General features: G+C 45.4%; 1 protein-coding gene across 1 annotated transcript in view; it reads right to left on the reverse strand.

The window, feature by feature from the left end:
• Positions 1-11,315, reverse strand: part of LOC147020217 (mitochondrial 10-formyltetrahydrofolate dehydrogenase-like) — a 271,323-nt gene extending 260,008 nt beyond the window's left edge. Inside the window, exons 1-2 of the mRNA XM_085893782.1 lie at positions 11,145-11,315; positions 4,218-4,362 (exon numbers count right to left, since the gene is read on the reverse strand). Coding sequence (XP_085749908.1) covers positions 4,218-4,362; positions 11,145-11,192 — 193 coding nt within the window. The 5' untranslated portion in view covers positions 11,193-11,315. The remainder of the gene's footprint in view (positions 1-4,217; positions 4,363-11,144) is intronic.
• Between the last annotated feature and the right edge of the window lie 1,903 nt (positions 11,316-13,218).

The following is a 13,218-nucleotide window of genomic DNA, read 5'->3' on the forward strand; positions in this document are numbered from 1 at the left end:
TTAAAGATTATTCCATTTAATGTGTAGTTATTTCGTAAATACACTATTTTCTCATCATGAACAGGAGCCTCCATGACAGGTCTCGCTATTGGCTCCATCAAGGCACGTGACAAAATATCAGAAGTTGTTGTTGTTATTGCCTTTAGGACGTGGCTCTTGCACATTTGTCCTTGTTAAAACTAAAGAGATCATCCAGCTGATAATTGTTGCCATGTGGGTCATGTAAGTCCAGAGTTTTCCTTCTTTCTTTTGGAAGTGAGTGTTAACAATTCCAAACCCCATTGCAGTTGTAAAACCGATGAGGAATTGTCCATTGCGATTTGTCGCATCATGAAAAGGAAAATGAGCATCTTTCAATCCACCTCACATGCAGAAGTCCCCTGCTATAAAGAGCATTTTTGGGCAGAGAATATGTAAATGGCCCCTCTCAAGCTATTGTAGTGCAGTTGCCTTCAACATTTGTAGGATAGTAAGTGACAATAATTTCCATTTCTGGGTTTCCTAAGAAATTTACAAAAAGTATTCTTTCAGTGAAAGAGTCAATAATGGATAAAGCTTAAAGTGCCTTTTTACCCAGGCATGGTATTCCAACACTCCCAGATAATTTAGCCTTGCTGAGGAAGTGATGAGAGTTATCCCAATAATATTTTCGTATTCCATTGGTTCATTATGCCTGGTGTTGGCTTAATGGTTAGGGTAGTGGGCTTGAGATCCTAGGGTCCTGAGTTCAAATCCCGCTCAGCTGTTGAATTAACACCAGGTGGGGTTGACTCTGCCTGTCATCCTTCCGAGGTCGGCAAAATGAGTGCCAGCATGCTGGTATACTGTGTCGGAGTGGCGACCCGTCCAGGATTGTTCCCAATAGCCAAGGAGACTGTTTCGGTGGCACCAATGCTCTGCACAGAGTATGGTCCTAATGGATGGATGGATTGGTTCATTGTGCACTATTCGAGGTGCTTTAATGCCAAGTATTTCAATATTTTGTTCTTCAAAGTTGTACACAAGCTCTTCCTTTGTTCCCGATAGACGGATGGTTCTCACATTCATTGTTGCTACTTTAATTTGAAGTTTTTCAAAGCAATAATTTCTCCCATTGTTTCCACATTCAAGCCCACTCCATCATTTTGGCTTTGAGAATGTATTATCCTAAGGTCTCGAAAGACAAGAAGTCAACTGCGGTGTGGGCATTCCGAGAGAGAGGATATCAGGGGCTTTAACCTTTGTACTGTTATTTGTAATCATGAAGTTTTCATTTGCTCGTATTCACTTCAGTTGCAACTCCTGCAGCACGGTTTGCTACAAAGTTTGCCTTCTTTTAGCCTTTACTCACAAGGCAGCAAGTCTGATGTGGATGTCATTGATTGATCTAGATCTATAATATCAATAGTCTGCCTTTTGATAGCATTTTCTCCATCAAGGGTTCCACAACCTTACCCAGGCACTCTTCTGGCCGAATCCATTGACACTTCTTGGGGATGCCTATTGTGCCCTCCTTAATTAACTTTTGGGATTGCTCAACATTGATTGATTTTGGGATTGTCAAAGCAACGCCACCACATGCAGGTTTCAGACCACCAACTCCTCCACCCTCCAAGAGAGCAAATCAGGTTCATAATTCGATCTGAGTATCATTCATCAAACAGTGAAAGCTGAAATTAAAGTTCTGTAAATTTGTGCCATGTGGATGCAAAGAAAGACAAAACAAGAGTGGAGCAAAATCTGATTTTTGGAGAACACAAACATATAGATGAATTGGGTCTGATGAATAGCTAGCAGTGTTTGCAGTAGATTTCTGATCTGCAAGATAAGATTTAAACCATTCAAGAGCAGATCCGGAGGCATCAAAACAAAATCGAAGACTAATCGAAAGTAATTAGATTATAGTTAACTGTGTAAAAAGCAGCTGACAAGTCTATAAGTATGAGGATTATAGCTGATCGCTGGTCCGCTTTGTACAAATATTATTTATGACCTTCAGAATGGAAGTCTCTGTGCTCTGTAACCATTTCAAAACAGACTAGAATAGTTCTAAAAGAAAATGCTGCAAGGTATTCTTTGAAATAAACAGTAAGAGAGATACATGTCTGTAATTTTGAAGATTGTTTCTATCCAGGGAAAGTTCCCCCCCCCCACCCCCCAAGATGTTAAATGATGTTTAAATGGGGATGGAACTGCAGTAGAACATGTGTAATAAAGTGATTAATTAGCTTTGTTACAAGTGGAAAGACAACTAAAATTAAGGGAACTCGAGAGTTCAAGTGTATACTTCAATTTAAATAAAATAATGCTTTTAAAGTTCATTAAAAAAAATTGCAGAAGTTTAGCGCTACTGAAGCAGTCTTATACAGCACCCTATTTAGCATGTCCAAGTACTGCTAAATGGATGGGTTTTGTTAGTAACAAGAAGGAATCTTGTGTTCTACAGTGTTAAAATATATAATTAATTCAATTCAAATAAAATAAAGAGTGGAAAAGTCATATAAATAAATTTTTTCGCAGTATATTCCCATTTTCACAGTGTCTATTATACCACCCTATCCATCACATCACATCACTTTATTCTTTGTACCTGTAGTTTGTGTCCTTTATGACGTCCTATAGAACAGTAAGTTTCCTGTTTGGAATGATTTTTTATTTTGTTTGCGTGCCAGGCAGACAGAGTAAAAATATTATCTCTCCTTTCAGCGCATGTACAATCACGACAAATTTAGAGACAAAGTACTGTTCAGCGGCAGATTGGTTTTCTAATTCATGTTCCGATTCGTGTTCAAAATATAACATTAAATTTAAACAAGTTGTTCCTCAATCATGAACTAACATTTGTAGACAGACAGGCAGACATGAATTAATTGCTTAACCCCACTTTTCGCTTCATGTGTGTGGGGTAACAATTAAACATCATGGAACTGGATCAAGTATTTATAGACAAGTCATTTTTTTTTTTAGAGTTACCACTGATGAACTGGACAGTATCTTCACTTATAGGTAAGAAGATATTCAAACAGAAGGAAGTTAAGGTGGCGCAGTATAAATTGTCCGATCTAGAGCAAGTTTTCTTACCGCACTACAGATACATACACATTATATCCTGAAATAGTCCTGAGTAAATTTATTGGTGAGCTAGCGAGCTAGAATAAGTAGAAAAGGACTTTAAACACTATTTGATGGTTTAGAAGTGACGAGAAAAACAAAGCCTTGGCATTGGAGGAGTGGTTTTCAATCAAGGTATGGGAGTACAAGACTTTTACTTTTGCTAGTAAATTGGTGTGTTGAAAGTCAGGGAGTTTACAAATGACTGAGGGTTATTTCTTTCTCATAAGCAACATGGTATTTTGGGAGAATGCAATTAAGCAGTAAGCTATGGAGAGCTCGTTAGTTCAAGTACTGTCCAAGAAATGCCAATGCTTATTTATTCTTCAATACATTGTCATATGTATTCATAAAGAAATCGTTTTCCTACTAATCATACAAATGGCATTTGTTGAGTTTGAAAATAACCATACTTGTTAATTTTGCTTTTAAGTTGCCAAACATTCTTGAATTATTGAATCATGTTCCAACAACATTTTGAACGCTCCACATACACTGGTGGTTTGTCATTGCCTAATGCCAGCAGCAGTAGATAGTCAGCTCAAGAACTTGGAGCTTGCAATGATAGTTTCAGACTTTCGTGAATTATAACATACAAACAAAGGTACCCGTCCCCAGCAACAGGAAAAGTTTCAGTTAATCAATCAATTTAAATTATTTAATGGATGAAAAAGGTTAATTGTGTTGCACTCTTGGTTTCACTCAGAGCCAAAGCTCTGACATACTTATACCACCCACCGTGAAAGGGTGGTGCAACATCCAAGTGGTGGAAGTTTGATTTGTTCAAGACAAAAAAAAGGGCAAAATATCCTGGTTGAAAAATAAAATATGGCAACATTATTCATGCCTGTTCTCCCATCACTTCAAAAATGAATGTTAAGCTTTTCAACCGCCATGCCACACCATCCTGTCCCTGTTCCTTTTTAAAGGAGCAGGGGTAAACATAATGGATACTCTTGGTGTCTCTTGAAATAGAGTTTGCTTACATGTTTACAAATCAATGCTGTTAAAGAAATCAACCAGAATGCAAGTTAGCCAGGTACTTCATATTATGAACGATTTTGCAAGGCCGAACCAAACTTGTAAAACCACATTTGTCAATGGAAGGTACAGCAGAAATTTTTCACCTAATGGGTCTTGTTTGCCATTTATATCTGGAACAGTGAAGACCCCCACGATGGAATGGCCTTCTTTTCGCAGGGAGCGAAAAACCTCCTGGCCAAAGACGCTTTGTCCAATCACTGCGATCCGCAGCTTGTTGGCCAGTTGCATCTGTCAGGAACAACGGTAAAGATTGTAATAATAATTAAAATAAAATAAAAAAGGGGAAAGATTAAAGGTTAAATCTTCACAGCAAACTCATCTTCGATGAGCTACAAGCCTGTTGACTTGCTGTTAATCCAAAAATCGTTGTAGTAGTGGCATGTTCTACCCTGGACATTGGTACACACCATGCAGATGGCATACATCACACAAGTCAAATTAAATTTTTCATTCAAATGTGCAGCTGTTACATTAATCATTGAAAACAACAGCATTCTTGGTTGAAAATTTATATTTATTTATTCATTGTGAAGCCCAAACATGCCAACAAATCATACTGTTATTTTGCATGGTGGTAATGAGCTGTTTATCTGAGGCATAAAATAAAATCTATTGGGTATAATCTTTTGTGATAGGGGTTTAAAAGACAGAATGAGGCTCTTTTAATATCCTCATTTAAATTTTGCCTCAATCATCCAAATGTATCTTACCCTTGGCAGAACGTCAGTGCTGCTGAAGCAGTCTCTTGGCAAGAGCTATGCTAGGTAGTTAACCATTGGATTGCATTCCCAGCAGTCAGGGCAGGAATTTGTCATTTGTTCAGGGTGACAACAATGTGCCCGGGTGCGCTGGCTTAACGTACATGGCACACACATTGATGCTCGCCCTGCATGCGAAACACCACTGAGGAAGTTTAGAGTTGGGTCGAGATTCAAACCCAGGCTAAACATCTCAAAAGGAAGTACACCGACCGCTAAACTTTGCTTCAAGAATCATGTTCAAGTTTATTCCAGGTGTTTTACAGTGGGGACTTACACGGCCTACGTGGCATGTTTCTTTGTCGGAGTATGGAACTTTGTTCTTGTTTTTAAAATGAAAGTCGCAATGACCCAGAAGTACAAATTTTCCTTTGGTTTTGTGCTTAACATCAAATATTTAAATATGCTTAAAAATCATAGCAAGCTTGATTTCATTGTGTATTTATATTAAGAAATGTCTGGTATCTTGTTCTGAGCATTGTTTTTCCAAGTTACATTCCATGGAGAAGGAAGAAAGCCATTTACAGTTATAAAAGCATTTCATTGTAAATGTTGTAACATCTTGAATTATTATCTCCAGCACCGAAGGACAGAGATTATGTTTTCATCCTGCTTGTACTGTATATTGGGTGGTCGCAAGACTACCGTTACTCTCAGGTTTTCCGTATGTCTGTATGTATGTAATGGAGAGCTCTGGAGGCCAGAGGAGTCAACAGATTTTGATGAAACTTGACTGGTAGGTTCATACCAGGATCTAGTTGTATGCTTTTGAGCACCGTTGCTATGGACGCCACCGTTGCCTAGCAGCGGGACTGAAATTTGAAGAAAATCCCAAAAATATTTTTATTTATTTTTTTTCGAAAATCAAAAATCGGCTTCCACGCTTTTATGCGCACTATAATCAACCTCTTTGTCAAAAAAATTCAGCCCGATCCGTCAAAAACTGTATGACTGGTATGCAATTATATAGCGACCACCCATGTCACCTACCTGCTTGTCTGCGAGCAGGATATCTCAAAAAGTTATGGACGGATTCTGAGGAAACTTGGTGGACAGGTTGGGTGTGTGATGTGGACAAATTGATTAGATTTTGGTGAAGATCCAGATCAACATACTATAATTTTATAAGCGATTCTTCACCATTGAGAGAGAGGGACAAAAACGATATCTCAAAAAGTTGCAGAGGTATTATGAAAAAAACTTGAACGGTGAGTTGGGTAAGTGACAAGAACAAGCAGATTAGATATTGGTTCAGGTCTGGATCAAAATCCAGCCTATCAGTGGGATACAAAATGTAAACTGTTCAGCCCAGCGGAGGTATGAGCTTTACCAAGTGCTGTTCTAGTTATTAATTAACAATTTATATCAATACTATTATTACCTGGCAGGCTGCTGCCACATAGCCACAACTACAAGAGAGCTCCCTGTTGGCCTGTCTTGTTCTATTATAATAGCCTCATCCCATGTCAAACCACAACGTAACAGGAGAGAAGCAAGTGCATCTTTCCACCTGGTGCATGATCTACCAAGCGGTCACTTCCAACCATTATAGGGATTTGTGAAGAGCGTGGTGGCTGCATTGCTTCCATGGTGATTGCGTAGGTGTCTGAACCATCGAAGTTTGGCACAGTCAACAAAGGCCCAAAGTCTGTCCGCTGGAGAGATATTTATGGTATGCTGGCACCAGAGGACGATATCGTTGATCCCAAGTATTCATATTCCACCACTGTGTCCACAGAGTGCTCATTATTGAGTAGGATTGAGAATGGTGAGGAATCACATCTCAAGGACTGAATCCTGAATAGAAACTGTCAAATCAATAATTTGACAACTTGTAACAGCTTGAACATAGCAAAGTCAATGTCGACTTTGATTGTACGATACTGGCAAGAATTTCTCCCCTCCAACCCCCCTTTCCCAAATGATATTCGACGCATCTTTCAAACATTCAATGATGAATACACACAAACAGATGAGTCAGTTTAATCTTGCTGTATCCAATAAGATAACAACGATGTCACATTTCATGCAATTAAACCTTGTGCTTGGTAGTTGTTCATCCCTGGCAGTAGTCGTCGTAAGCTGGCAGGGTAGCCTTGAGGTAGACACACTCGCCTTTAAGCCGTCCATCCTGGGTTCGAATCCTGACCCAGCTATAAACTATCACCCCGGTGTTTCACAGGAAGGCTAATTCATCAATGTGTGTGCCGTCCCTCGGATGGACGTTAAGCTTGGCGTGCCGTCTGCCAGCATTAGTTGGTGGATGTTAAAAAAAGACCCCACGGTCGGTGTCCTGAAATCGTCGACGAGCTATCACCGACACCCTGAACAAATTACAAACCCCTGCCCGAACGACTGCTGCGAAGGCAATGGTAAACCACCCAATGTAATAACCCTTGCCAAGAAACTGCTTCGGCAGCACCGATGCTCTGTAAAAGAGTATGGTATATCAGAATCAGACAGCAACAGTAGTAGTAGTAGTCGTCGTCTTCATTCATTGTGGAGAAATGTCTGGGGCAACGAATTTGGAGTGAATGAGTTTGCTTTTCTGGCAAGATGTCTTGAACTGGACAAAAAGGTCACTAAAAGACCTCGGCCTGAACGCTAACGGCGCTTCAAGCGGCTTACAAGCCCCCACAAGCCTCTACAAGCCTCTCCAATCCCCCCACAAGCCTCTCCAATCCCCCCACAAGCCTCTCCAATCCCCCCACAAGCCTCTAGAAGCCTCTCCAATCCCCCCACAAGCCTCTCCAATCCCCGCACAAGCCTCTACAAGCCTCTCCAATCCCCCCACAAGCCTCTCCAATCCCCCCACAAGCCTCTACAAGCCTCTCCAATCCCCGCACAAGCCTCTACAAGCCTCTCCAATCCCCGCACAAGCCTCTCCAATCCCCACACAAGCCTCTACAAGCCTCTACAATCCCCCCACAAGCCTCTCCAATCCCCCCACAAGCCTCTACAAGCCTCTACAAGCCTCTACAATCCCCCCACAAGCCTCTCCAATCCCCCACAAGCCTCTACAAGCCTCGACAAGCCTCTCCAATCTCCCCACAAGCCTCCCCAATCTCCCCACAAGCCTCTCCAATCTCCCCACAAGCCTCTCCAATCTCCCCACAAGCCTCTCCAATCTCCCCACAAGCCTCTCCAATCCCCCCCACAAGCCTCTACAATCCCCCCACAAGCCTCTCCAATCCCCCCCACAAGCCTCTCCAATCCCCCCCACAAGCCTCTCCAATCTCCCCACAAGCCTCTACAATCCCCCCACAAGCCTCTACAATCCCCCCACAAGCCTCTCCAATCTCCCCACAAGCCTCTCCAATCTCCCCACAAGCCTCTACAATCCCCCACAAGCCTCTCCAATCCCCCCACAAGCCTCTCCAATCCCCCCCCACAAGCCTCTCCAATCTCCCCACAAGCCTCTCCAATCTCCCCACAAGCCTCTACAAGCCTCGACAAGCCTCTACAATCTCCCCACAAGCCTCTCCAATCCCCCCACAAGCCTCTACAAGCCTCGACAAGCCTCTCCAATCTCCCCACAAGCCTCCCCAATCTCCCCACAAGCCTCTCCAATCTCCCCACAAGCCTCTCCAATCTCCCCACAAGCCTCTCCAATCTCCCCACAAGCCTCTCCAATCCCCCCCACAAGCCTCTCCAATCTCCCCACAAGCCTCTACAATCCCCCCACAAGCCTCTCCAATCTCCCCACAAGCCTCTACAAGCCTCGACAAGCCTCTCCAATCTCCCCACAAGCCTCTCCAATCTCCCCACAAGCCTCTCCAATCTCCCCACAAGCCTCTCCAATCTCCCCACAAGCCTCTCCAATCTCCCCACAAGCCTCTCCAATCCCCCCCACAAGCCTCTCCAATCTCCCCACAAGCCTCCCCAATCCCCCCCACAAGCCTCTCCAATCCCCCCACAAGCCTCTCCAATCCCCCCACAAGCCTCTCCAATCCCCCCACAAGCCTCTCCAATCCCCCACAAGCCTCTCCAATCCCCCCACAAGCCTCTCCAATCTCCCCACAAGCCTCTCCAATCTCCCCACAAGCCTCTACAATCCCCCCACAAGCCTCTCCAATCCCCCCACAAGCCTCTCCAATCCCCCCCACAAGCCTCTCCAATCTCCCCACAAGCCTCTCCAATCTCCCCACAAGCCTCTACAAGCCTCGACAAGCCTCTACAATCTCCCCACAAGCCTCTCCAATCCCCCCACAAGCCTCTACAAGCCTCGACAAGCCTCTCCAATCTCCCCACAAGCCTCCCCAATCTCCCCACAAGCCTCTCCAATCTCCCCACAAGCCTCTCCAATCTCCCCACAAGCCTCTCCAATCTCCCCACAAGCCTCTCCAATCCCCCCCACAAGCCTCTCCAATCTCCCCACAAGCCTCTACAATCCCCCCACAAGCCTCTCCAATCTCCCCACAAGCCTCTACAAGCCTCGACAAGCCTCTCCAATCTCCCCACAAGCCTCTCCAATCTCCCCACAAGCCTCTCCAATCTCCCCACAAGCCTCTCCAATCTCCCCACAAGCCTCTCCAATCTCCCCACAAGCCTCTCCAATCCCCCCCACAAGCCTCTCCAATCTCCCCACAAGCCTCCCCAATCCCCCCACAAGCCTCTCCAATCCCCCCACAAGCCTCTCCAATCCCCCCACAAGCCTCTCCAATCCCCCCACAAGCCTCTCCAATCCCCCACAAGCCTCTCCAATCCCCCCACAAGCCTCTCCAATCCCCCCACAAGCCTCTCCAATCCCCCCCACAAGCCTCTCCAATCCCCCCACAAGCCTCTCCAATCCCCCACAAGCCTCTCCAATCCCCCCACAAGCCTCTCCAATCCCCCCACAAGCCTCTCCAATCCCCCACAAGCCTCTCCAATCCCCCACAAGCCTCTCCAATCCCCCCACAAGCCTCTCCAATCCCCCCACAAGCCTCTCCAATCCCCCCCACAAGCCTCTCCAATCCCCCCACAAGCCTCTCCAATCCCCCACAAGCCTCTCCAATCCCCCCACAAGCCTCTCCAATCCCCCCACAAGCCTCTCCAATCCCCCACAAGCCTCTCCAATCCCCCCACAAGCCTCTCCAATCCCCCCACAAGCCTCTTCAAACCCCCACGGACATATTAACCCAGAGACGAAGAGACATTTGGATTACAAAGCATCAGAAACCATGAGATTCCAGAAATAAAAACACATAATTACCTTTAAAACCCGAGTTTAAACGAACCGTTCATCAGTGCACATCAAAGGTTTTCTGTTCACCTGAAGCTTGTTTACGAGAGTCCAAATAAAATATGGAACCCTTGGATTCATTTATAGTTTCGTTACTCGACCTTTGAATTGATGGATCGAGTTCGTGTGTGCGAGGTTTTCCTGCGTGTACACACAAGTCGAGGAAAACACCACCTGCTCCGGACAGAGATGTATTTACTTCAGAGCTGGCGAAGCGCCGATCCTCAATTTAAAGGGCTCTCTGTGCCGCCTTCGTCCATCGCACGGAGCCCGAGGATGATGCGCTGAACGGGTCCGTTCGCCGACCACACGTGCGCGCCACTCTACAGGCTGCAGCTGGCGAGCGATGAGCACCACGTGTGTACCCTCGGTCACCACGTGTGTACTCTGTCACCACGTGTGTACCCTCCGTCACCACGTGTGAACCTCGGTCACCACGTGTGAACCCTCGGTCACCACGTGTGAACCCTCGGTCACCACGTGTGAACCCTCGGTCACCACGTGTGAACCCTCGGTCACCACGTGTGAACCCTCGGTCACCACGTGTGAACCCTCGGTCACCACGTGTGTACCCTCGGTCACCACGTGTGAACCCTCGGTCACCACGTGTGAATCCTCCGTCACCACGTGTGTACCTCCGTCACCACGTGTGTACCCCCGTCACCACGTGTGTACCCTCGGTCACCACGTGTGTACCCTCCGTCACCACGTGTGTACCCTCGGTCACCACGTGTGTACCCTCCGTCACGGGCAGCATCAACGTTCGCGCACCTCCATCGCGGCGTCGCACGTCCCCCGTCACCGAGAGGCCAATCAACGAACGGCGCGCCGTTTGCGGACACGTCCGCCGCGTCACGCGATCGAGCACGTGCCGAGAAAAATAATGCAGCAAACTGTGGTTCGTCATTCGGGCTTTCACAAACTCGGCTGTCACGTCGCCGGGAGACTCGCGCGGGTCAAGTGGACAAACGTGCGGATGAGAGAAGGGAGAGGGGGAGGGAGGTTTCCCGTGTATTGGACGTGCTCACCTCACGCGACATGGAAAAGCTCCTCACACAGTGGTGCACAGCCAACATGACAGCAGCTTTCGAGGTGCTTGCTCTACGTGCAGCGCAGCAGCAGTCAATTACATCGCAGGCTCTGCGAACGCGCTCATACAAGCTGCTCGCTGTTCAGCACCCTCTAACGGTGGCTGACGCAATCCCGGCCCGGGTGATGCGAGTCGGTGGGACCCCGCCCTAGGCCACGCCCACCAGCTGACGACCCATTTAAAAGATTTCAGTTGAAAGTTGTTCACGTGGAGAAGCAACAATGTCTTCATCATACGATGAACAATATTCTTTGAAGATTTATTTGTTGTGAACAGCATGTTTGTTGTTACCTTTATTTATTTGCCGACGAACCGACCGGTGAAATGCGAGACCTCTTGGATCGAGCTCAAAAGTTCTAAAACTTTCTCCCTGATCAGCTTCGTGAGAGTACGTTGGCTTTATGTGAAAAGTTGACTCTTAAAATGTCTCAAGGACAAAATAACTGCACGCATTTGAGTCTGGGCTACGAGTGGGCCATGTCATTCCACGTTGGTGCCTGTCTGGAAACTTGGAACAAGTTTCACTGAGAAAGTCGTGGACAACTCTCGTCGTGGGGGGAGGTGGACACAGTCCTGTGTGTGGTTCAAGACTCAGTCCTTACTTCATTCCATCATGTTGGAGTCATTGGGGTAAAAACAAAAAAAAAACATGAAACGAAACGGCACTGGGTAGCGCGCAATCCTCCACCGAGCTGAACGGTTTACTTTTTGTATCCCACTGATGGGTCCGATCTGGATTCGGACCTGAAACAAAATCGAATCGGCTTGTTATTGTCACCTAATCAACTCATCCACGGAGTTTTGTCATAAATCGTCCATAACTTTTTGAAATATCATGCAATACATCGTTTTGGCCCACATCTCTCAATGATAAATCACTTAAAGTATAGAAATTTTTTTTTACTGAATCCGGATTCGGATCTTCACCAAAATCGAATCAATTCGTCTTTGTCACACACCCTACCTGTCCACCAAATTTCGTCCAAATCCGTCTCCAACTTTTAAAGATATCATGTTCACAGAGAAACATGCCTTCGGTGGCAGAGGAGAAAGCACGTGGCAATTACCGGGTCAAATTAACTACCCCATGGATGAATGGTTGTTGTGAACACGGGACGAATGCATTAAAGTTCCTGTCACACCTTGACGATTTAGCCAGCGTATGCCTGACGTATGAAAAATTTAGCTAAAACGCTGGCACACGTCGAATACGTTTATGGGTAAGTTTGTATACGTTAAGAGCACGCTGGCATACGTCGTAGTACACCAAGCTGAAAGAAAAATTTTCCATGCTTGAAATTTTTTGACATATGCCAGCGTATGACTCACACATTCCGCATAATGCTGGCCATAAGTTGTAGGCACGTTACACGATCGTTGACACACGTCGACACACATTACTTGTAAGTTACTCATAAGTCGAAACACGTCAAGGTAATGGTTAGCGTCAGTGTTCCAGACTCCCTGTTTTTTTTTTTCCTTCTTCTTCTTCTTCCTCGGTATGACGGTGATGTTGACACTTCGATTTCTAGTGCGGTCATAATATAATTAATAGGCTGCCGCTCAGCGATTTAAATCATAACCGCACTAGAAATCGAAGTGTCAACATCACCGTCATACCGAAGAAAAATAAAATAAAATAAAAAAAAAAAACAAGGAGTCTGGAACACTGACGCTAACCATTACATCGACGTGTTTCGACTTGTGAGTAACGTACAAGTAACGTGTGTCGACGTGTGTCAACGATCGCGTAACGTGCCTACAACTTATGGCCAGCGTATGCGGAACGTGTGTCATATGCCGAGTACGTCGAGAAATTTTCAACATGCTGAAAATTTCTCGACGTACTCGGCGTATCACGACGTATGCCAGCGTGCTCTTAACGTATACAAAACTTACCCATAGCACATTTGACGTGTGCCAGCTTGGTTCGGCAAATTTTTCATACGTCGACATACGCTGGCTAAAACGTCAAGGTGTGACAGCAGCTTCACACTTCGATGTCTAGTGCG

This window comes from Eptatretus burgeri, chromosome 9 (assembly GCF_056783735.1).
Source record: "Eptatretus burgeri isolate ZD-2024b chromosome 9, Ebu_testis_v1, whole genome shotgun sequence".
In the NCBI taxonomy this organism is placed as follows: Eukaryota; Metazoa; Chordata; class Myxini; order Myxiniformes; family Myxinidae; genus Eptatretus; species Eptatretus burgeri.